Below are 25,883 nucleotides of genomic sequence, written 5' to 3'. Positions count from 1 at the left end.
GGATTAATCTGATTGGCTAACTAATAATTGTAGATAAGAGCAATATATTGCAATTTATTTGCAATACATTGGTGTAAATGAAGAACTAGTATCAGAAACATTAGTTGTCTTGTAACATTTGATGCAAGATTGTAACAAACTTACAAGATATTTTACCACATGAAATTACCAAGTAGTCTGTTAATGACTTACACTGAGCATAATGGTACGGGGCATGGGCCTGCCATCCATGGCAACTGCTCATTGGAAGACAGTGCCATTGGGATGGGCCAAACCAGATCACTTAAAAACCATACGCAACAGTAAAACTTTGCTTTTCGCATTAGCTTGCTCATGGTCATTGCTGCTCTCTACTCCCTCTCGCCTTGCTCTCGGACACTGCACGCAATCGGGTCGCAAAGAACTTTCCATGCAACCTCTTAAAGTTTAGAAATCGATGAAACCGCAAAAAAAAATCTGCAAACCGACTCTCAGCAGAGTCTGTCACCCCGGTAACCTAGGACAACTTCCACTCACAAGCGAGTGAATCCCAATGACGTCAATGAAGCCGAGTCACCAACCAATCAGGAACGCTGTGTTTCGTCGAGGCCAGTCAGCAAAGGAAACTCATAAAAAAATGTTGTCTCTTGCTGATCTGGTGCAAATTGATCTGAAGCAGTTAAAGATAAGCCAAATCTCTGCTTTTGTGGTTTCTCAAGTGTGATTCAAAGATTAGTAAGAAGAGCTAAAATTAATTCGGGACGGTTGTCAACTCATTTTGCACAAGCACCAGAATAGAGAACCACTGCTCTGAGGTACTCAAAATAACAAACTATCATACTCAAAATGAATTGCCTTCCTTAAGTTACTTCTCTACTTCAGGAAATCCCTGTAAAAAATTCTTTACAATATTTAAAACAGTTTGATAACTTTGTCATTTAATTTCTCTTGAACAATAAGCACCCTAGGTTGCATAGGAGTACATTGCATCAGTCAGATGATAAAAAAAAAGGGTTGGGGCTTCCTGAGCATTTATTTCATTGTTATGCCTTCAATCTTGTGCACTGGTCCATCCCTCTTGAGACAGCTCCATCTTGATTTATAGTTGAACAAGCCATCCCACCCCCCACCCCCACCCTTCCACCACCATAATGTCTATCCATCCATCTATTTATTCATTTTATTTTGTAATGTGTTATTTTTGCGGCTGATCTCTCTGAATTTTACTGACAGAATTTTAGGTGCAGGCTAGGACTGTCTTTGCCATTTGCAGATAACATTGTTCTTTTGGCTTCATAGACATGGACCTTCGGCCTGCAGTGGGACGGTTTGCTGCTGAGTGTGACATGGCAGGGAGAGAAACAGCACCTCTAAGTCAGAAACCATGGTGCTTGACTGGAAAAAGGTGGCCATCTCCAGTTTGAAGGAGAGGCCTTACCCCAAATTGAGTTCAAGTATCTGCGTTTTTTTCACAAGTAATAGAATGTGAGATTAACAGATGGATCTGTGCAGCGGCAGCAATAATGCAGTTGATGTGATTGTCTGTTGTGGTGAAGGAGCTGAGGCGAAAGGCAATGTTCTTAATTTACTGCTCAATCTAGGTTCCTACTCTTACCTATGGTCATGACTCAAAGGACAAGATCTGGGATACAACCGGACACATTTTGCAAAGTGTTATGACCCGCTTGTTTGAGTCGCAACATAAAAGAGAGATGAGCCAACAAAATAGCCTGAATGCTAATTATTTATTACAAAATGTAACTCATAGAACAATCAATCAAAGCAACCAGCAAATGTCTAGGGATAATAATGAAGATAAAAAATTTCTCATTTCTCATTCAGGGATTCAGACAAAGAACATCATCTAAAACAACACTAGCTACATGAATACACTAGAGAGTGGAGTACAGATGTATCCGCACCTGTACAATAAATTTCAAAGAGATTTTAAGCCGCAGACGTGCTGTTTGCCAGATGTTTATGAAACTGTTCTTCTCTCAGCCACCATCGTGTTTACGGTAAACGCAAGGAACGCAACACATTTACAACCCCACCTACTGCAGTGTAGGAGTGTTGGAAAACAGTATACCGTCACTCAGCCTTTTCAAAAATTATTCAGACATAAAACATCCTTTGCACATGTGAAAATGTTTTGCTGCATTTATGTTATGTGTGCAACTTTTTGTCCATGTGTTTCTTAAGCTGCGCCGAATGAGCGAAACTCTGTAGACACTGATCAGATCTGTACAGTTTCTCTCCAGTGGGAATCCTCTTCTGTGTTTTCAGATGTGTTCACTGATTAAACCTCTTGTAGCATGGTGAACACTTGTACGGTCTCTCCAGTGTGAATTGTCTGGTGCAGTTTCAATTTTGGAGCTGTAATAAAAATCTTTTCACACTCAAGCACATATACTCTTTCACAGCATGGATCTTCATGTGTTTAAGGTCTGAGGAGTTGCTGAAACTCATCTCACACTGAATCTGCGGTCACACTAGAGTTTGAGCATGCAAAATTCTGTTGTACAGCTCTGCGAAAAGGGGCAGGATTAAACGAGATGATTAGACATTTTAAAAAAAGTGAGCGATTGGTCCATATTTTACATTTTGGTCCAGCGAGGTCATGTTTTGATCTTCGATTGGTCTGACACAGTCAAGTGATGCGATTTTGCAGGTCAGAGTTCACCAAGCTTGAACTTTGCAAGGTAGTGAACTGCGAAACTTGATGCAAGAACTTGCGTTTCCGGTCTGACGCACTCATGTGCGTATGAATGGAAGTCTATGGGGAGAAAAGTCCAGTGTGACCACGGCTTAGGAGCAGGTGAATGATTTCTCTCCAGTGTGGCTCATCATGTGAAGATTAAGGGATGATGATTTGCTAAAACTTCTCCCACACTGAGTGCATTTGAATGGTTTCTCTCCAGTGTGGATCCTCATGTGTTGATTAAGGTTTGATGAGTACTTAAAACTCTTACCACACTGAGTGCATTTGAATGGTTTCTCTCCAGTGTGGATCCTCATGTGTTGATTAAGGTTTGATGAGTTGTTAAAACTCTTCCCACACTGAGTGCATTTGAATGGTTTCTCTCCAGTGTGGATCCTCATGTGTATATTAAGGGATGACGAGCGGATGAAACTCTTCCCACACTGAGTGCAAGTGAATGGTTTCTCTCCAGCGTGGATCTTCATGTGTTCATTAAGGCTTGTTGATTGGCTGAAACTCTTCCCACACAGAGTGCATGTGAATGGTTTCTCTCCAGTGTGGACCCTCATGTGTAGATTAAGGGATGATGATATGCTGAAACTCTTCCCACACTGATTGCATGTGAATGGTTTCTCTCCAGTGTGGATCCTCATGTGACTATTAAGGGATGATGATTGGCTGAAACTCTTCCCACACTGAGTGCATGTGAAAGATTTCTCTCCAGTGTGGATTTTTTTGTGTTTGCTAAGGGCTGATATTTGGCTGAAAGTCTTCCCACACTGGGTGCATGTGAATGGTTTCTCTCCAGTGTGGATCCTCATGTGAATTTTAAGACTGCTTTGTCTTGCAAAACTCTTTCCACACTGAGTGCAGGTGAAACAATTCTTGTCTCTCCTTTTCAAAATACCATCAGTCTGTAATTGACTTTTTTCATCAATTTTGACATGATGTTTCTCCTCTTTACTCCCCTCATTCTCTTCAATTAAGTCTGAAATAAAGAAATAAAACATTAGTTTTCATTAAGTCTTAAAAAACTCTCTTCAAAAGCTAAAAATTGAAAAGACACTGGAAACATCAGCTACACACTGAAATTTTGAGGCACATTAAATGTAAAATAACAATAGTTCCAGAACCCACAATAGTTGATTAATACACCAGATCAGGCTGACAATATCCGTGATAAGGTGGATTGACTGAAAGGAGACTGGTTCGATGCTGCTTTTAGTGATGTTATAACAATCTAAAGGTAGGGCTGGGTATTGAGTTCAATACTTTTTAAGCACCGACCGAATCGTCTCGATACTATCGAGTATCAAAAAAATTATTTTCATTCGGTACCAAATTTCAATACCCAAGGGTATAATCTTGTCAACGTCAGTGAGCTAGAAAACCTGCATCCTTAACGTGCCCGGATCAAACGCTGGTGATTGGCTGCGGCGAGGCTGTCTTGAAAATCAAGTTATGGCAGTTACGCCCACTCGCACAGAGTCAAATGTCAAATTGTCAAACAGACATACAAAATCAGTTAACTTTTAGCACTTCTTGCTTGTGTACCGTTAAAGTTACGTTTAAGGCTCCATTTACACTGTCAGTTAAATGAGACCCAATTCCGATTTTTTGCTCATATGTGACACAGATCGGATCTGTTCTATGACCGTGTAAACAGAAAAAAATGCATGCATTCGGATATTCAGCGATCGGTTTCAGGTCTCCTTCATATGTGGAAATAAATCAGATATAAAACGGATATGTGACAATATGACCGTCATGTACACAGGCAGATCGGATTTATTGAGGCGTTCTGTTCTGATCATCATTAAACTTGTGACAATGTGGTGCTTCTCTGCGGTTTAATGATGTAGAAGGAAGAGCGTGTGTGGAAATTCCGACGCAGTAAACAACAACAACAACAGAGGAAACATGGAGAAAAGTGGTCAGTCGCCACAATTTGCTCCCACCAGACCTGAGATCTCTCTCGTACCCACACATTCCTCTGAATGGCGGAGGACATCATACAGCATATTAACCATAATCGAAAGCTGCGATGACGGCCCTTTCCCACCTCCTTCGCCTCAAAATCATTTTAAAGTTGGCTGAACTTTGTGTTGTAACATTTGCTTTTTATCGCTATTAATACACTCACTGCGGGCTACACATAGAACAACTTTATTCTCTCCAACAACACCAGTGCGCACACAGGCAAAGGCTACATCTTCAACTACACACACACATCAGGGCCATGCCATTACGTAAACTGAGTGAAGGTAAATCTAGACTCAACCATTTACTACTTATACTACGCTTCGCATATTTCGCAGAGCTATAAACAAGACGGTTTCTTCCATCATGGCTAGTGTGGCACAGATGCTAGAAACCACGTTTATGCATGCATCGTAAATTGTACGGCAAGTGTAAAGACATGAATTGGATATGGGTCACAATTAAAAGAACGTGTAAACGGACAGACAAAAAAATCTGACATGGGCAACAAATCAGAATTCTGTATCAAGACCTGACAGTGTAAACGGAGCCTAAGTTTGTGCGGGGTAAATTTATTAATCTTTTTTTGGACCTAACGTATGCTGTGCAACGTTATGTACTGTTTCGATGGCTTTAAATGCCTAGCTAAGTTGATACTAAAATACTTTAAGGTTAACAGTAAAAGATGAAGTTTACCTCTCATTAAACTTATCTTATTTAAATGTCCTTACCCTTGGCTGCATTAACAGTTTAATGCATTAGTTTAATTTATATATATATAAATTACTATCAAGATGGCGCCGATGACGATGGCAGCCTCCGTGTCGTACTCTGCAGTATTGTTTGTGTTTTGTTAGTTTGTCCTGTCTCGAGTCATATTCCTACAATTAGTTTCACCAGAGACGAATTGTTGGACATTCGGGCACATACACCACCGAATATTTTTCCATACCTGGATTTATCTGATGTTCTGTTGGACATTGTAGTCAGAGGAGCCGCAGTGCTATTAAAACGCTTTCAAGCGCGCAGACGAGGAAAGCGTGCAGGCGCGCTTGTGAAACTCAGACAGCGCGGATTTCGGACCGCGCGGCCTAGCATCCATCTGGCAAATCTCCGCTCTCTACCCAACAAAATAGACGAACTCATTCTGCTCTCTCAGACAAACAGGGATTTTCTGCATTCAGCTGCTCTGTGTTTCACGGAAACCTGGCTGAACGACACCATACCGGACAACGCGCTTCACCTACCGGGCTATCAGCTGTTCAGAGCGGATCTCGATGAAGAATCAACGCGGAAATCATGCGGTGGCGGGACGTGCTTTTACATCAATGAAAGGTGGTGTACAGATGTAACAGTTTTAAAGAAGATGTGCTGTCCAGATCTCGAAGCACTGTTTATTAACTATAAGCCTTTTTACTCCCCGCGCGAGTTCTGCTCGTTCATCCTCGTCAGTGTTTACATTCCTCCGCACGCGCACACGAGCCTGGCGATACAGAAACTAGCTGATCAGATCACGGTGATCGAGCAACAACACCCGGACTCTGTTTTAATCATTCTCGGGGATTTTAACAAAGCAAAACTGTCCCGTGAACTGCCAAAATATAGACAGCATGTTACATGTCCCACAAGAGACAGCAATATACTGGATCACTGCTATACTACAATAAAGGATGCGTACCGCTCCGTCCAACGAGCAGCTTTGGGACACTCTGACCATTGTTTGATTCATCTCATTCCAACCTACAGGCAGAAACTGAAAACAACCAAACCTGTATTAAGATCTGTGAAAAGATGGACTAACGAAACAGAGCGGGATCTACAAGCCTGTTTCGACCTCATTGACTGGAGTGTTTTTGAAGCTGCTGCAAACAATCTGGATGAGCTCACAGAGACTGTAACATCTTATATCAGTTTCTGTGAAGATGTGTGCATTCCTACCAGGACTCAACTCACATACAACAATGACAAACCATGGTTCACTGTAAAACTCAGACAGCTACGTCAGGCCAAGGAGGTTGCTTACAGGAATGGGGATAGGGCCTTGTATAAGCAGGCCAAATACACACTAGAAAAGGAGATCAGAGTCGCAAAAAGGAACTATTCTGAGAAACTAAGGAGTCAGTTCTCTTCCAGCGACTCAGCATCTGTGTGGAAAAGTCTGAAAAACATCACAAACTACAAGACACCATCCCCCAGCACTGTAGACAATGAACGACTTGCAAACGACCTGAATGAGTTTTACTGCCGGTTTGAAAAAACCCCTCACACCCACTCTGAACTGCTCTTCACGCCACCATTAACACCTACACCACCCCCCGCCTCCCCCATACCTGCACTACAGTTTAACGAAGACGAGGTGCGCCAGGTCTTCCGGAAACAGAAGAGGAAAAAGCACCAGGCCCAGATTTTATAACACCAGCCTGTTTAAAATCCTGTGCTGACCAACTAGCCCCCATCTTCTTCACCCTGATCTTCAACAGATTACTGGAGCTGTGTGAAGTGCCCTCCTGCCTCAAACGCTCCACCATCATCCCCATCCCAAAGAAACGCAAACTTACAGGACTAAATGACTACAGACCGGTGGCACTAACATCTGTGGTCATGAAGTCCTTTGAAAAACTGATGCTGGCCCACCTGAAGGACATCACTGAACCCTCACTGGACTCTCTTCAGTTTGCCTACAGAGCAAACAGGTCTGTGGATGATGCAGTAAATATGGGACTGCATTATGTTCTGCAACACCTAGACAGACCAGGGACCTATGTGAGGATCTTGTTTGTTGACTTCAGCTCGACGTTTAACACTATCATCCCAAAACTTCTCCTGCCCAAATTAACTCAGCTCTCTGTGCCCACCTCTGTCTGTCAGTGGATCAACAGCTTCCTAACGGACAGGCAGCAGCTGGTGAAGCTGGGAAAATTCTCATCTAGCATCCGCACAATCAGCACTGGCGCCCCCCAGGGGTGTGTCCTCTCCCCACTGCTCTTCTCCCTGTACACGAATGACTGCACATCAAAAGACTCCTCTGTGAAGCTCTTGAAGTTTGCAGACGACACCACACTTATTGGCCTCATTCAGGACGGTGACGAGTCTGCTTACAGACAGGAGGTTAAGGAGTTGGCTGTCTGGTGTAGCCACAACAACCTGGAGCTCAACACGCTCAAAACAGTGGAGATGATAGTGGACTTCAGGAGAAACCCCCCTGCTCTACCCCCACTAAGCATCATGGGCAGCATTGTGGCAGCAGTGGAGTCATTCAGGTTCCTGGACACCACCATCTCTCAGGACCTGAAGTGGGAGACTCACATTGACTCCATTGTCAAAAAAGCTCAACAGAGGCTGTACTTTCTTCGTCAGCTAAGGAAGTTCAACCTCCCAAAGGAGCTGCTGAAACAGTTCTACACCTCCATCATTGAATCAGTCATCTGCACATCAATAACTGTCTGGTTTAGCTCAGCTACTAAATACGACCTCCAAAGACTACGTAGAATAGTTCGGACTGCTGAGCGAATCACTGGTACAACCCTTTCTACTCCCCAAGAACTGTACTTATCCAGAGCGAGCAGAAGGGCTGCCAAAATCACTCTGGACCCCTCACACCCAGCACACTGCCTCTTTGAACTTTTACCTTCTGGTCGACGCTACAGAGCACTGCGCACCAGAACAGCCCGACACAGAAACAGTTTCTTCCCTCAGGCAATCCATCTCATAAAACACTTGATGATAATAATTGTGGAACCAACATCACTACTTGCTATACACATATACACTTATTTAACAACACACTTTACATACCAATTTGCACATAACAGCTGCACATATAATGTTGTATATAGTAATAAACATGTACATACACTTGTCTTCTTACACTTGTACTACTTACTTCTATTTTTTAAAATATATTTATTATCTGTTTATTGTCCTGTCTCTGTAATCCTGTTGCACTGTAGAAGCTCTGTCACGAAAACAAATTCCTAGTATGTGTGAACATACCTGGCAATAAAGCTCTTTCTGATTCTGATATATATATATATATATATATATATATATATATATATATATATATATATATATATATATATATATATATATATAAAATGTATTTATCTTTTTAAATGTTCTCTGTCATTTTAATAAAAGCAAACTAACTTTTATTTTACAACTATTATTTGGATTGCAGACTATATTTATCTCAGTGTTTGCTTGCTTAAGTGATGTTTGCCAAGTTTTGCAAGTAAACTCCACAAAAACATGTTGCTCTCCATGAACTATATGGGTGATTCTATAGTTGCAGGTACATTTAGTGACCAAAGCCATCCTTTTTTCAGCTTTAAAAAAAAATGTTACATTGTTACATTTTTGATTATTTATTGTAATTGTTTATTTACTTTGAATATTTATTTATTTATTCAAAGATTAAATTACCAAAAATTCTTGATGTCCGAATTAGTGAGTTATTTTCCCATCATGTATCATTGTGCAATAAAAAAAAAAAAAAAAATTAAGCAATATTTTACATTTCAAATGTTTAAACTGTAAACTGTCAATACGATTACCACAATTACAAAAGGAAAACTGAATATTTCATTAAATCACACACTGGACAATTTAAAAATATTTTAATCCTGATGTCAGTGTCATGTGATCTTTGCAGTTATAGCGAGTAGAATGTTTGGCTAAAAAGTTGTAAAACTGTAAATTGTTACTGTCAATTCAGTTACAATTTAGTAACTATGTATTAGGATGTTTCTTGCTATGATTTATTGTTATTTCTACACTGTAAAAAAAAACTGTACCATAACAGTAAAATGACTGTATATTTCAACAGATTTTTTCCGTACTACACGTATTACGGGTGTTTTTCCGTTTATATACATTTTCGAATTGCATTATGGGAAGGGAATCGCAGCTCAGACTGCGTTTGATGAACACCAAGACGTAGTTCTTCCTGTTTTCCGCTGGTATGTACGGTAAATAAAACATATCACAATATTTTAGTTAAAAGACTGCTTTATTACCTTTTTATCGTTATTTCAAATGATTGTTGTCTTGTCTGAACCGGCCATGGACAGTACAACAGTGAATTGCGTTTAATATTGTTAATAAGATCAGACTTTTTACATTCAGGTAAAACTGAACTGTAAGTGGTTAAATGTAATTCAAACAAGCATTTACCTAATGATTTTTTACATTTTTACGCGTTTTCCTCGTCAGTAAACATGCTATCTGTTCATTTACAGTTCTTTGTCCATATTTTTCTAAACTGCCGTGCACGAAGTGACGTCCCAGCGGTCCCACTCCTCTGCACGCCCTCTGCTCTGCACCTGCCTGAGTCTGACTGGATTAACAGTAAATCCCAGTACATTTTACGGAATATTTTTTTTTGAGTGTACATGTTAGTAAATTCATCCATAACAGAGCTAACAAACAATATAAAAAAAATCTTTTTATTCCCTAAACTTAAAACATTAAATCATTAATGATTGGCGAAAGCTGAATTATAAAAACTAAATATGCTTTCAATAAGATACTGGAAAAAATAGCTGTTTTTAAAGAGTTTCATTCCTTAACTTTTTGAAATGTAAAATATACATGCAATATAATCACCCATATTGCTAATGGATATAATAATCTTCACAATAACTGTAGTGTTGTCACGATGCTGGAATTTACAACTTTAAGATAATCCCTTCAAAAAATATCAACATTCGATACTATTTTTAATATTCTGTGATTTAAAAAAAATATTAACATTATTATTAATGCACCAGAGCCAATGTTGACATCAGTTTTTTTTTTTAATAACTAACAAACAAATTTTTGAATAGCACATCTTTGCATATTAGCCTACTTGTTAGTGGTAGATAGCTAATACATTACCATTTATAGCATATCAAAAGCATTTTTTTTCAGCGTTTATTTTGCATATAACATTTTTTAATCGACACACATATGGCATTTTGCATGCTTTATCATAGCGCTCTGTGTGTGTGTATGCGTTGACCTACTCCCTGAAACATCTTGAATTATCAAAATTGATTCTATTCATTATAGAACCCTGAATTTTCAATATTGCATTACACTACCGTTAAGCACAACATTGAACAGTAACAGTTTAAGATATCTTGTGTGTTTTTGACGTTTTTCCCTTATCAGTTTAGAAGTCAATAATAAGAGATCACATATGATAATTTGAGAGATTTAATCGGAAAAAAGGACAACACGTCAATCGACAGCACTTTACACGGCTTTCGTATTTAAGTAATCGAGTCAGTGATATTGAAAGGAGTTCAGTTACTAACCTCTCGATATTGTTTACAGACAGGGACACGGAGCAGCATGTGTCAAGAGAAGAGAGCGCGTTTAGAGAGACCAAAGTGGATATGTATCAAAATATTGATATTTTTGAAACAAACTGCAACAAAGTGCTTGGCACTCGTGTTTGAATTTTGCACTTTGCACAAAATTCACTACTGAAACTGCCTGTGATTTGACCGTTTCTGTGCATCATTAACAGAGAGTGAATTTAATATTTGCTCTTTCCGTGAGAAAATGCTTTAATGTTTAAGCGGGCCCAATACATCTCCCGATTATCCCACTCAGTGCTGCTGAACTGTTTGTGTTATTTAAGACTTTCTATTGTATTGTAAAACTCGGCCCAATGAGGCTTTAAACAGTTCGTGCTTACAGAGTTTTATCCGTGGGTTCTTGGCTATTACCCTTTCTGTTAAGGCCACTGGATAGAAGAGTCCAACTCAACTTCTGCACTTGGAACATATGGTTTATTTTCACAGCGTTTTTCAGCATAATCTCTGCATGAATTCATAGACTACTCTCGTGCAACTCTCCCGCTTCACTTCTCGATCTCTTTCTTCTTCCTTTCCCCTCTGTACATGAGATATCACGAGAGCAGAATCCAACTTTATTTAAACACATTTTTAACTCTTACAGTATGAATTAAGCTATGACTGCTTGAAATGATATAAAAGGGACGTGCGTTTGGTAATGCGCGGCGCGTGATGCGCACAGAAATCTGCGATCTATGCTGAATTAGCTTCTCTTTCATCTTTTGCAGCCTGAATGGTTTAAAATTATTAAAATGGAATACTTTAAATCAAGATTGTAAATGAGCCTGGCTTGCCAAAACATGTTTTTTGAAGCTTACGGTCACATCGTATGCTGCTTTCTCAGTTATGAAACGCATCGCAAAAAAAAAAAAAGTTTTTATCTGATGTAGGGCCAAGGTGGGCCAAGTTTCTGATTGGGTGGGCCAGACTGGCCTGACTGCTGATCTGTCCACAGGCTCATGATTGTATGGCTGTGGTCCGTCGTTTGTGTGAATCTTTCAGAATATCTTATCTCAGCATGCAAACGCGCACCACGATCAGATGTCTTCATACTGTTTATATGCGTTTATCTATATACATCTCAATCCGACGTCACTTCCGGTCTGGCAATTTTTTAGACACAGAAGTAAATTTCTGTGACTTAAAACGACTCCAGATGGCTTAATAATAAACTTTAATGTACATTTTAAAGAAGATCTAGTTCCTACTTTTACGCACATTGACTCACTGGGGTGTCTAGCCTACAATATGCTCTTAAATTGATCATAATGTCATTTTGGTCATATTGATAAGACAAGGATTTGAACGCTGTAAATGGCCTATTTTTATTCATATATATTCATAATTACAACAAAATGTTTTTCTATCATTTGTAAAGCAGACAGGGAATACTTGTTCATTCTGTGCCTGACTAGTAACGGCATCAGAAAAAAAAAAGTTCTGGGGTAACAGCTGAACAAACAGCTGAATATTTGCCTCGCAGACATGAGACATACCTGTACAGCATCTGCATAAAGGCTGGAATGTGCACCTTTCTCATTGTGTGCTGTTGGTTATTATGGCAAGAATAAAAGAGAAAAAAAAAAGGACACTTACTAAAAACATACAGGTTTTTCTTTAGATTTAGCCCGCTCGAAAATTCACACATTACTGTCTGGCAAGTTTCTCTCCTCTGCTTATGGTAAAAAGGCAATAATGGTCCAATATTCCTGACCATTATCACCAATAAAGAAAAACAGGGCATCAGTATATTGTAAACCGATAGGTTCAAATATTCATTTCCAGTTATCTGTGCGTTTTGTTTTCGTTGAGTTTCAGTGCACTTTACTGACGCATTTCTAAACAGTTTGCGGAGAGAGAAAAGAGAGAATGCCTACACTGTTTATTATCCTTATATTGCAAAAGCACACACACGTTTGTTGTCATTGTGAGTGTACACAATAAAAACTAGACACTTAGACCTGATTGATGTATTGATCTTATCTGTACGATCAAAACTGAAAGTGTAATTTAAGTTCTTTTTGACGTTATGAGTAGAAGACGCATCATAACGCGTAAACGCGGTCTTCGACCCCTGGGGGTTAAACACCTATATGTATGACGCAGTTAATGACGTTATGTAAGAGTATAATTGTTGTTGTTCTGAGATTGTATGTTGAGCGGTCTACAAACTGTTGGCGAGTGTTGAAGCTGGCCTCTGCTGAGGAAACTGCAAACTATCTACAGTAAACTTTCTTTTAAGTAAACTTCTGACTCCTGCTCTTCTTCATCTGATAGACCTGTCATTTTGGGTTAAAACTGTTGGTCCCCCTACAAAGTGTATTTATGCACACACACTATAATCTGCTGTTTTACTCCACTGAACTCCATATAAAAAGACAGAAACTTTTTTAAACAGGCCTATCTAAATGGTTAATGCAGCCAACTGATAATCAACAGTACAAAATGACACATTTTACCTCTTCCCAACAGGGAAAACACCAACAATCTAGAATGCATAATTATTTGGTGTCATGGCTTTGCGGTTAAAAAATGTGGTTATAATGGAAGTCAATGGGTCAAAAGCAGCCAAGAACATAATGAAAGGGTATAGGGCTGCATCATTAATCGTATTATTAGCACGATACCGATATTTGTGGCCCACGATCAATAATTAAATATTGTCACAATTTTACAGTGTTGACACCTAGCCGTTATTTTAATGAGTGGAGTTTACGGACAAGCATGAGATGACTGTGTCTAGATTGCAAGTGTTTTTTTTTTTTTCGAGGAATGTAATGTTGATCAGGTAGCCTTTGCTCTTGTTTAGTTCAAGCTTCCCAAGATAACACAACAAACCTCATTAACCACCTTAAAAGCCAACACAAGCTGGCTGTCATCAGTGGGTTAATGAGATCAGGAGAATTCTGCTTTGCATTTTTCTTTGCATTACTAACATCACTAAACCAGACAACATTTGTTTTTATTCAAAAGAGATTCAGCAGTTGTTGTTTTTTCTGACACGTTTGCCTGTCATGTAGACAGAGAACACTATTCAATTGTTTCAATATAAAAAAAAGTCATTGTGGGCCTGTTCTCGCGGGTATTCAGGTTCGTTTTCATCAATCTGATGCAACTTTTATCATTTACAAGAAAAAAAAATGCTATTAAAAGTTTCAGATCAATTAACTCAATGTATAAAAAGACTAGCCTGTTTTATGCATGAAATAATGAAATAGATAACTAATTTCCTTTATTTCCGATTAGACCATGCAATTTATTCAGTTTTACAGTCTTAATAGGTATATACATGCTTATTTTAAATAACATTCGTTTAACAAATATTTTAGCACATTAAAAGTAATTAAATTATCTTGTCTTTTGATTAAAAAAATGTATGCAAAGGATCAGGAATTGATTGCGCGTGCAAAAAAACGCAATCATCCGACACATGCATCACTCTCATGCCACGTTTTGAAGGATAAATTCATGTCTGAGTGCTGCTTTGAATAGAATAAAATGATTTAAAAATACATTAAAGACTAAACACATAAAATAAAACATTCACAAAACATTCACTAATGGAAAAACACCAATTGACGGGCGCTGCTCTCGGTTTTAAAAGAATCAAGCAGATTTTTATAAAATCTAATTTGCAGAAGAGAAATGATAAAAATTTAGCAAAAGGAAAATATCTGTTAAAAGAACATTACACTGTATATATTCTTTCGACTCAATACAACAGCAAAGATTATGAATGACGAAGTGTAAAGTGCGTTCCGCTGTTTATAAATGAGGCGGAGAGAATGCGCAGTTTAGTATTTAATTTTATTTTAGTATTTGTACAAGTCGGGATTCGAACCCAAAAGTCATTTGAAGCTCAGTAACAACATGCACACTCACGTTCCGCTAGGCTATATGAGACAGAAGAAATTTTGGACTCTGTTTTTCAAACGCAGATTCGCCAGGTCTCGAAGCGCTTCTGAACTGATTGATGCTTTAAATTGCTTTAGTCACGTGACCAGGTGTTTCAAAACACTTTAGTCACATGACCTGGGTGTTTCAGATCATGCTTCGATGCAGTGTTTCGAAACTTGCGCTTTGGGATCTCAATACTGTGTCGAATCATCAGTTTCACGTAAGCCATCCCTACTTACTAGGCTTTCTAGAATCATTCATGCAGGTGTGTTGAGGCAAGTTGGAGCTAAAAGCTGCAGGACATCGGCCTTTCAGGACGAAGTTTGGACACCCCTGTACTAATCCAACACTATCACTGTAATAGCAGATATCTTCTACGAGAATACTGTATATCGTCAGCTCAGTTAAATTTGTTTTAATTTATTGTTTTTATTTATTTTATATAGCCCCAGTGCTCAAAGACGCTTTACAAACAGTAGGAGAACAAGAAAAATAATAAACTTAAGAAGGTAAAGAAAATGGGAGACTAATAATACATAAAATAATGAAAATGGGAAAGACATGAGAACAAGTAACAAAAGAAACTGATTCCTGTCTTTCAATGAGTGCTTATGTGCCTTTAGGAGAACTAGGCAGCACACTCAGGGCTGCAAGATGGATTTAATTTAGTATTCTTATTATTAAAATATATCTGAATGTGGATCAAATGACTGAGTTGGTCTTTGAGAATGAAAACCAACCTGTTTGTTCCTGCAGATCTTCCTGTTTGACTCTGAATGTTTTTTCAATCTTCACATCTTCACTCTCCTCTTTAATAAACACCATCTTTATAACAGTGTGGAGATCAGTCGCTTCAGCAGGAGTTTTTCTCTGTTTGGACACTTTATCCTGTTTAAAATGAACAAAACAATAAAAATGTCCTGTTTAAAATAAATCAAACAATGAACAGAAACAAAAAAACTTTTCTTCAACAGTTTCTTTTAATGAGAAACTCAACTCAACAACAGGTACATATTTTGCAGCGGAGGGAAAACCTGAAACTTTAATCAATCGCTTTATATCTGTAAAAGCTTTAAAACAAACCTTTCTCCACTTGAATCACATCGCGGGAGCAGCGCAGCCTTATGACGTCACACGCCACGCCAAAATAAAAGTCTTTTTTTGTTTAGCTTTTTAGCCACTTGCAGTTATGACTTATTGATACATTTCTCCCTCGTTTTCCACTTTACACAACAGATCTGCTATCTCTCACACAGACACAGATATTCAGTATTTAAAGTTGATCAAAACCTTTAATCTAAACATTTTTAAGACAATTTTGAAAAACGTTTTTAGGGTCATTATCACTATAAAGTGCCTTTGAGACACCAAAATTAAAAAATATATATATTTTTTTTTAAGTTTGAGATTTTTATTTAACCACATAGTTGTTGTATTTATTAGACCTTAGACTGTAAGAAATGAATGTTGGTCAAGCTCCTGCACTTTTTTACAAATAATCTGCAAGCAGAAAAACAGGAAACAAACCTCAAATTGTGTCAATCCTGTCATGAACAAATTCAAAGTAGTATAACTATATTTTCATTTCAGTGTGATTATAACATTTATATTTTCAGAAAGGTCATGTGTCCCTTTACTAACCCAACTTCATGGAAAAATTCTACTTATAATAATGAAATAATAGACAAAACATTAATTTTCCAATAAAATAGGCTATCAGTGCACATACTTTTCTAAATAAACCCCAAGATCTAAAATATTTTGTCCAGATTTCAGACAATATTAACTGTCCTTTATTGGTTAATTAAGAAATCACACGAGATGTTTTGCTGAGGTTATAAATAATTTGTTCATTTTTATAAAAAGTTGAACATGACGGTTGAAAACAAGATGACAGGGTGGACATTAGCATGACAGAGTGGACAAAGGGTTTATTTAGTGAACTAAATATGGAGAAACATTTAAAAAAAAACAGGTATAACAAGAAATATTAAAGGGTTCATATAAAAGGGTTATAAAAGTTTTCAAGAATTCAACTTCTGTTTTCACTAATGCTGCTAACCACCGAGCCACCATGCCGCCTCTTCTGTTATCAATTAGGTTTTATCAATATGCATATTAATATTAAAATAAACAATTATTGTCCTTCAAATTAAACTAAATTTGCTAATGAATGTAAATCTTTATATTGTACATTGTATTAGAGGAGTGAAGGGAATATTGGAAGCAACTCAAGTTAAACACCTTAATAATACCGTTTTTTTTTTTTCTTCAGAAAAAGGTAAATATTATTAGACCTTAGGCTGTAAGAAATGTAATAATTAGATTACAGATGTTCACATAAATGTACAAATACTTAGGGCTGTAGTTTTATTCCAAACAGTCAGTGAGATCCATTATATGGACTTTAAAAGGATATTCTTTATATAGACTGAGACAGATATTGCCAAAAGGTTTGTATTGTCCACTCATATATTGCATCTACTGGTGCAGTATGTGTGTATAAGTGTTGTAACATAAAACATTAACTAATTAACAATAAAACATTAAATAAATTAATTAATAAATCTATAAAGTGTCAATAACAATGCATATATGTCCACCCTCTCAAGTAAGGATTTGTGACAGTGTGGACAATGACAAGGAGGACATTTTTGGCTAATTTATTCAACACAGGATGTATCTGAAGCTGATAAAGTGTTTCCCTATTTAAGCTCTTTAAGATCTATACTTTAAATTAGATTTTTTTTTTTATAAATGAATATTTCACTCTGACAGGGTGGACATGTTAAGCTTGACAACATTCAGTTTCAAACGCAATATGAGGAAAAACAGGAAACATACAGATGTTTAAACCTCCTCTGAAGAAAAGCAAAATTGGTACGGGGATGCCAATGAGTACATCAGAGGGTTTCTTAAAGGGGCATTTACCACATCATGACAGGGTGGACAGCAATTTCAAGGACATGTGCAAATTGATTAATGATATTATTAAAACAGAATTTTTAAAAAAAAAAATCAAATAACTTGTTAAATATAATAAGAATATTTTAAAATATTTTTAATTTGATATAATTTACCTACTTTTTAGACTCACTGAAGTTGGCTAAGCGGCATTTACCACATCATGTCACGGTGGACAGCAATTTTAAGGACACGTGCAAAATGATTAATGATATTTAAATGATTTTTTTTTTGTTAAATAACTTGTTAAAGACAATAAGGAAATTTATAAATCTTTTGTTTTAATTTGATCTAATTTACCTAATTTTTAGACTCACTGAAGTTGTCTGAGCAGTGTGTGGAACATGGCAAAATCACATCTATTCAATAAAAGAATATGGCAAAAATTGACAAAACACTTATAATTCTACCTGCATGTGTGTAAAAGTTTAACCAGTTATATCAAAACTCAGAGTTTCATTATTGTGCGTTATGTTCATGTAGGACTGATTCGATCTTGTGGGACATCAAAGGCACTTTATAGCGTTATGACCCAGCTAGTGAAACTTAAACATGTAGTAGTAATGGGTACTTTTTATTTAAAGGGCACCAATTTGACCCCTTTTCAAGATTTAAGATTCTCCAGAATGTGTTTGTAAAGTTTCAGCTCAAAACACCCATCAGATTATTTGTTATAACTTTTAGAATGTTGAGATTTTCTGCTCTAAACACAGAGTCTTAATGGATTAAAAAGTTTTTTTAATTGGCCTAAAATGTTTAGAGTAAAGGTTTTGATCAACTCCAAGTACTGAATATATGTGTGTCTGTGTATGTGAGAAAGTGGAAAACGAGGGAGAAATGTATCAATAAGTCATGCCTGCAACAGTAAGTGGGGAAAAAAAAGGTAAACAAAAAAGACTTTTATTTTGGCTTGGCGTGTGACGTCATAATTCTGCGCCACTCCCGCACTGTGATTCGACTGGAGAAAGGTTTGTTTTAAAGCGTTTACATAAATATAAACCGATTGATTAAAGTTTCAGTTTTTTTATCCAATGCTAAATTTTGTACCTGTTGTTATTATTTTAACCCTTTATACAACGTAGCACTGTTTTACGCACAGTAGTGAGGGCTATTGTTTGAACAACAGAAATGTGTGTAATAAGTGTTTTAATGAAGGTTTAATTTATTAAATAGCACAATGTCAGTCAATTCTAAGTATACAACACTATATATAAGAAATGGAGTAATGTTACTAGTTTTATTCAGCTAATTTGTGGCTATTGTTTCTTGCTCGGACTTACTCTTTTACCTGATTTCTTTTTGTTAATTACTCATGAAAAGAAACTGTTGAAGCAAGTGTTGAAGAGAAGATATTTTGTATCTGTTCATTGTTTTATTCATTTTAAACAGGATAAAGTGTCCAAACACAGAGGAAAAACTCCTGCTGAAGCGACTGATCTCCACACTGTTATAAAAATGGCGTTTATTAAAGAGGAGAGTGAAGATTTGAAGATTGAAGAAACATTCACAGTCAAACAGGAAGATCCGCTGGAACAAACAGGTTAATTTTCATTCTCAAAGACCAACTCAGTCATTTGATCCTCATTCAGATATATTTTAATAATAATAATACTAAATTAAATCCATCTTGCAGCCCTGAGTGTGCTGCCTAGTTCTTTTTTTATTAAATTTTTTATGGGTTTAAACTTGTTTCTAGTAGTTGCTATTAGTTCTCACAGACAGTTTTTGAGTTACAATTACATCAATATTATAATAACTAATTACCAGGGCTATTGTGTTTAAACAGGGTTTCCGCGAGTGACAAAATGTTGTAAAATTTTAGGCCTTAAAAAGTCTTAAATTTACTGAAATATACTGTTGTAGGTCTTAAATCTTATTTTAAACAAGTCTTAATTTTCCTTTGTTTATGTTTTGCTTCCCAATCTGGCCAAAACCCATACAATCACCAACAATTTATCTCAATAAAACTTTAAACTTTTTATTCAAAAAGGTCATTTTAACTCTATTTATCATAATGGTTTAATTATTTTCCTCACAATAACATTTGTTTAAACGTGCTCCATGTATTTACTGCTGAGGACATTAACCTGGACAGATTGTTTTGCATATTTTTAGTTTATTATAGTTTTTAAAACTTTTAAAGCATTTGTTAATTGTTTTTTTATTTTAAAGAAAGTTTATGTTGGAAAAAAGTGTGTGGATAAAAGTAAAGATTGCTTGGTTTTACACAATATTTAAGATCTTTTGCTAAGAAATATCTAAATTATTAGATTTTTTTTTATTATTAATTCATTATTGTATTATTAAATTCATAAAATTATTATTATTATTTATTTTTTGATAGGGCAAATGAAATCCTTTCTATCTGTGCCATTTGAAAAATCCTTTAGCCCTTTATGAGTCAAAAATTTCATTCATAATGGTCTTGAAATTGTCTTTAAAAGTCTTAAATCTAACTTGGTGAATCCTGCAGAAACCCTGGTTTAAAGTATGTCAAAAACATGTATGCCCCCAATTTTAAACGTGCTGAACAAAATGAACACTAAAATAATTAATTATTATAAAACATTGTACAAGGCGATGCAGTGGCGCAGTATGTAGTGCTGTCGCCTCACAGCAAGAAGGTCGCTGGTTCAAGCCTCGGCTGGGTCAGTTGGCGTTTCTATGTAGAGTTTGCATGTTCTCCCTGCTTTCGCGTGGGCATCCTCTGGGTGCTCCGGTTTCCCCCACAGTCCAAAGACATGCGGTACAGATGAATTGGGTAGGCTAAATTGTCCATAGTGTATGTGTGTGTGAATAAGTTTGTATGTGTTTCCCAGTGATGGGTTGCAGCTGGAAGGGCAGCCGCTGCATAGCTGGATAAGTTGGCTGTTCATTATGCTGTGGCGACCCCAAATTAATAAAGGGACTAAGCCGAAAAGAAAATGAATGTTGCTGTGGGACGATGTGAGACAAAGCAAACAAATTATAGTGGAACAATAACGTTTAGCATTGCACTGACTATAACTGGCCAAAACACTAGCCTAAATGACTTTTGCTGCTTACGAAATGGATTACAGCATGCTGATGATATGCACACATTTCAGTGTAAAGTTCGTCAGTATTGACCATATTCTTCACGTACCAGCAGGCGGCGCCATTGGAATCTTTTTGCTTGAGACTTTTTTTAAAGGAAGAATTTTTAGATCCTGAAAACAGTGTTATGCTGCGTAGGCATGGGACGATAACCGTTTTCAAGGTATACTGCGGTTTGGGAAAAGTTGAGGTTTTAAAACCGCCAAGGTTTTCTACAGACATACTCACACCCCATAAAGAAAAAGGGAGAAAGTGAAAAATAAATAAATGAAATAGACAAAAATAGATAAAATTTGAAAAATAGAAATTAGGAAATTAGGGATAAACTCTCAGTTAGGATTTAATACCCCTGAGCATTCAATGTAGGATAGAAAAGGCTGCCAAACCTCATAAAACTTTTTTGTAGAGCCTCGGATGGTGTACTTAAGGAGCTCCAGTTTAAGATGTAATAACACTTCGAATATCCAATGTTTGGGATGGCGGGTTTGTGTTTTTCCACATGAGAAGAATCAGGCATCCGGCCAATAAAGAAGAAAAGGCAATGATTTCTATGTGATTAGCTGACAGGTACATTTCTTCTGGCACTGTACCAAAAATCGAGGTCAAAGGATTAGGATCCACATCTTTATTACATATAGATAAAAATGATCTAAAAATATTGGTCCAAAATTTATGTAATCTAGGGCATCCCCAGAACATATGACTCAGATCTGCTGGCTCCAAACCACATCTGGGGCAAGATGCATCTCACCCTGGTACATTTTTGCAAGCTTGCTCTTAGATTGGTGAAGCCTATGAAGCACCTTAAACTGAAGAAGACCATGTCTAATACATACAGAAGATGAGTGTACCAGTTCTATGGCATATTGCCAGGCTGTATCTGATATTTCTAATCCCAGTTCGTCTTCCCATTTTTGCTTTATGCAATTTAGGAAAGGGGAGGCAATTCTTGGGTTCACTTCATATAACATGGACATCATACCCCTTTGATATGGGTCCATATTTACTAATTCATCTATCCAGCATGCTTCTGGTTGGTTTAGTGAAGGAGAGAAGTGTTTTTTACAAAACTACAGACCTGAAGGTATCTAAAAACATTAGACTGGGGTATCTCAATGTCTGTTCTTAACTGTTGAAATGAGATAAACGTGCCATCTTTAAACAGGTCCTTAACACAGTTAACTCCCTCCCTAGACCAGAATTGGAATGCTGAATCTATAAGAGAGGAAGGGAATAACGGATTTAACAAAATGGGAGCAGAAGGCAATGCTTGATTATTATTAAAGTGAGGTCTGAATTGTGACCATATTCTGAGTAATCCATTAATAACTGGGTTATTCATAGAATATTGTTTACTCACTGGAATCGAAGCACAAGGTAGTGAGTGTAAAGACACTGGATTAGACGTGTGCTGTTCCATCAGTAACCAAAGTGGGGCCTCATCATTACAGATGTTGGAAAACCAGAATATCAGTTTGTGTAAATTGGCCGCCCAATAATAGTATAGGAAATTTGGCATTGCCAATCCACCCTCTTCCTTCTTTCTTTCCAAGAATTTCTTTCTTATGCAAGAAATTTTCTTATCCCAGAGAAATGTAGAAGTACAATTATTCAACTCCTTGAAAAATGACTTGGGAATAAAAACAGGCACGGTCTGAAATAGAAACAGAAATCTTTGTAGTATTTTCATTTTAATGGAATTGATCTTTCCACCCAAAGATAAAGGAAGGGTTGACCACCGCGTCATGTCTCGTTTGGCTTTGTCTAATGTCTTTTTAACATTATTATTGAACAAATCCTTATATTTGCGTGTCACACTCACACCCAGATAAACAAATTTATCAGGGCGTACTGACAATAGAAAGGATTTGAAGGACATTTGCTGTGCTCTATCATTGATAGGGAAAAAGAGACTCTTTGTTAGATTGACTTTGTATCCAGAAATATTTCCAAATTCTGAAATTATTGTAAGCTTTTGGAATACATGTATCTGGATTAGACAGAAAAAGAGGATCATCCACATAAAGCAGGAGCTTATGTTCTTGTCCCTCTCTGAAAATTCCTTGCAAGCCATCTGAGTTCCTTAATATGGTTGCAAGAGGTTCGATGGCAAAGAGCAGAGGGGACAGAGGGCAGCCCTGTCTCGTTCCCATAGAAAGTGGAAAGCATTTAGAAATTATGTTATTTGTTCGAATGGATGCTTGGGGCCTGGAATATATAATTTTAACACAGGAATAGAATCCAGGCCTAAAACCAAAATTTTTAAGCGCTGTAAATAAATAGATATACTCTATTCTATCAAATGCCTTGTGAGCATCTAAAGAAATTAAGACCTCTAGATTGGTATTATTTTTAGGTGAATAAATAATATTAAATAAGTGACGAAGGTTGTAAGATAACTGTCTCCCAACGATAAAAACAGTTTGATCTGGGTGAATTATCTTTCTCATGACTGACTCCACTCTGATTGTCAGCCCTTTAGCCAGGATCTTATAATCACAGCAGAGTAAGCTGATCAGACGATAAGATTCACAATTAAGTGGAAACTTATCCTTTTTAAGAAGTACTGTTATAACAGCTGATGTCATGGGGGGGGGGGGGGGGGGGGGGGTGATTCTGAGACAAGAGTTTCAGCAAATACCTTCCACAACAGGGGTGTGAGCTTGGCAGAAAACTTCTTATGAAACTTGGCCAGGAAGCCATCAGGGCCTGGTGTTTTTCCGGTTTTCAATTTTTTGATCGCATTTTCAATATCAGAAGGTGTTATATTTCCTTCTAATGCCAACTGATCTGAATCACAGAGGGATGGTAATTATAAATAATTCAAAAAGCTCTCAACACGTTCAATTTCATTTACATCAGAGCTGTAAAGAGTTTTATAGAAGATTTTAAATTGATCATTAATTCCCTGTTGATTAGTAATTAGATTAGATTCAACTTTATTGTCATTACACATGTACAAGTACAAGGCAATGAAATGCAGTTTAGGTCTAACCAGGAGTGCAATAGCAGCAAGTGCAGGATGCAGGTATAAGTTATAAAGTGCAGTTACAGAAAAAAGATGGGGAAATTTACAGATGGTTGTACTCTAAACATTATATACAGGTTGTATTAGCTATGAACAGAGATTTACAATAAATGAATATGTGTACAGATTACTATTAATAATCAGAAGTGTGCAGATAGATAAACATAATTACAAATGCATATGTACAGTGGGTGTTTACATAATTACATATGTCCATGTGCAGTGGGTATGTACATTTCAAATAAATGAATCAGTGCTATGAATATGTGCAAAATTTAAATGTGCAAATGTTAAACAGTGCAGTGATTGTGAGGAGTATAAGTTATGAGGAGAGTGGGGGTGTATTAGGAGGGCAAAAGTTAGTGAGTTAGTGAGTGGCAGAGTTCAAAAGGTAGACAGTTCTGGATGCTTGGCGCAGAACTGTGTTTCTTCTGGATGCCCTCTAGGGCCAGCAGTGTGGTCCCTGTGACGTGTTGGGCAGTTTTCACCACCCGCTGCAGTGCCTTATGCTCAGCAACAGAGCAGCTTCCATACCAGTCTGTGACGCAGTTGGTCAGGATGCTCTCTATTGTACAGCGGTAGAAGTTCACCAAGACAGCTGATGACACCTGGTTCTACCAGGCTGGAGGTGTTGGTGGTTCAGGAAAGGTCCTTTGAGATGTGAGTCCCCAGGAACTTGAAGGATGAGACAGGCTCAACGGCCATCCCATTGATGTGGATGGGAACATGTGAGCCTGTTCGTCCCTTCCTAAAGTCCACAATGAGCTCCTTGGTCTTGGTGGTGTTAAGGAGCAGATTATTGTAGGTGCACCAAGTAGCCAGATGCTGTATCTCCTCCCTGTAGGCAGTCTCATTATTGTTGCTGATTAGACCAATCACTGTGAGGTCATCTGCAAATTTGATGATGGTGTTGGATCTGTTCACAGACCTACAGTCGATGGTAAAAAGGGAGTAGAGGAAGGGGCTCAGCACACAGCCCTGTGGTACACCAGTGTTGAGTGTGACGTTGGTGGAGCAGATGTGGCCTGATCTAACATTCTGAGGTCTGTTAGTCAGAAAGTTCATAACCCAGTTGCAGAGAAACGTGTTGATATCCAGGTCTCCAAGTTGATCATTAACTTAGATGGCATGACATTGTTGAATGCTGATCTGAAGTCAACAAACAGCATTCATGCATAAGTGTTTTTATTGTGCAGGTGTGTGAGTACAGAGTGCAGTGCTATGGAGACTGCATCTTCTGTGCTCCTATTGCTATAATAGGCAAACTGATGTGGGTCCTGTGTGGATGGCAGAGAGTCTTTCAGATGTGCCAGGACCAACCGCTCGAAACACTTCATGATGATGGGTGTGAGTGCTACAGGGCGGTAGTCATTCAGGCATGTTGGGCTAGAGTGTTTCAGCACTGGCACAATAGAGGGGGTTTTAAAGCATGTTGGCACAGCTGCTAGGTTAAAAATGTCTGAATACCCCAGCTAGCTGTTCTGCACATGCTTTGAGATGCACCCATGAATACCGTCTGGTCCAGCAGCCTTACGCACATTGATCTGACTCAGTGCCTAGTAGACTTCTGAGGAGGTGAGTGTGATAGGTGATTGGTTGGTTGAGGAAGTGATCCTGGTGTAGGGTTCTTTGTTGTTTCTTTAAAAGCAGGCATAAAACTCATTTAGGAGACATCTGTGGCTGTGGACAGGCTGGGTTTGTAGTTGCGATAATACTGTAATAATACAGCAATCATCCTTACTAACTGCTGCTATAAAACCAGCTGGTGAGGATTGTTTCAGTTGGTAACACAGTAACCTTCCAGCTCGTTCATAATGAATCTGGCGTAATCTTATGTGGAGATCCTCTGCGTATTCTGCTGGCAGAAGAAGTCTTTTCTTATGGCGCTCTTTGGAAGGTGATACTGAGTGTA

General features: G+C 37.7%; 2 protein-coding genes across 2 annotated transcripts in view; one reads left to right on the top strand and one right to left on the bottom strand.

Moving 5' to 3' along the window:
* Nucleotides 1-25,883, top strand: part of LOC130222807 (zinc finger protein 91-like) — a 218,630-nt gene that overhangs the window by 183,979 nt on the left and 8,768 nt on the right. The gene's annotated exons all lie outside the window — the stretch shown is intronic.
* On the bottom strand, nucleotides 1,749-15,767 carry LOC130222815 (gastrula zinc finger protein XlCGF8.2DB-like). Its single transcript, XM_056455377.1, has 2 exons — nucleotides 15,645-15,767; nucleotides 1,749-3,668 (listed from the first exon to the last, which is right to left on the bottom strand). Exons 1-2 carry the CDS (start codon nucleotides 15,727-15,729, stop codon nucleotides 2,788-2,790), a joined length of 966 nt encoding a protein of 321 aa, XP_056311352.1. The 5' UTR covers nucleotides 15,730-15,767; the 3' UTR covers nucleotides 1,749-2,787.

Source organism: Danio aesculapii, chromosome 4, assembly GCF_903798145.1.
Source record: "Danio aesculapii chromosome 4, fDanAes4.1, whole genome shotgun sequence".
NCBI classification, from domain to species: domain Eukaryota; kingdom Metazoa; phylum Chordata; class Actinopteri; order Cypriniformes; family Danionidae; genus Danio; species Danio aesculapii.
Note: the sequence above shows the minus strand (reverse complement) of the source record. Positions and strands in the feature narration are given on the sequence as shown.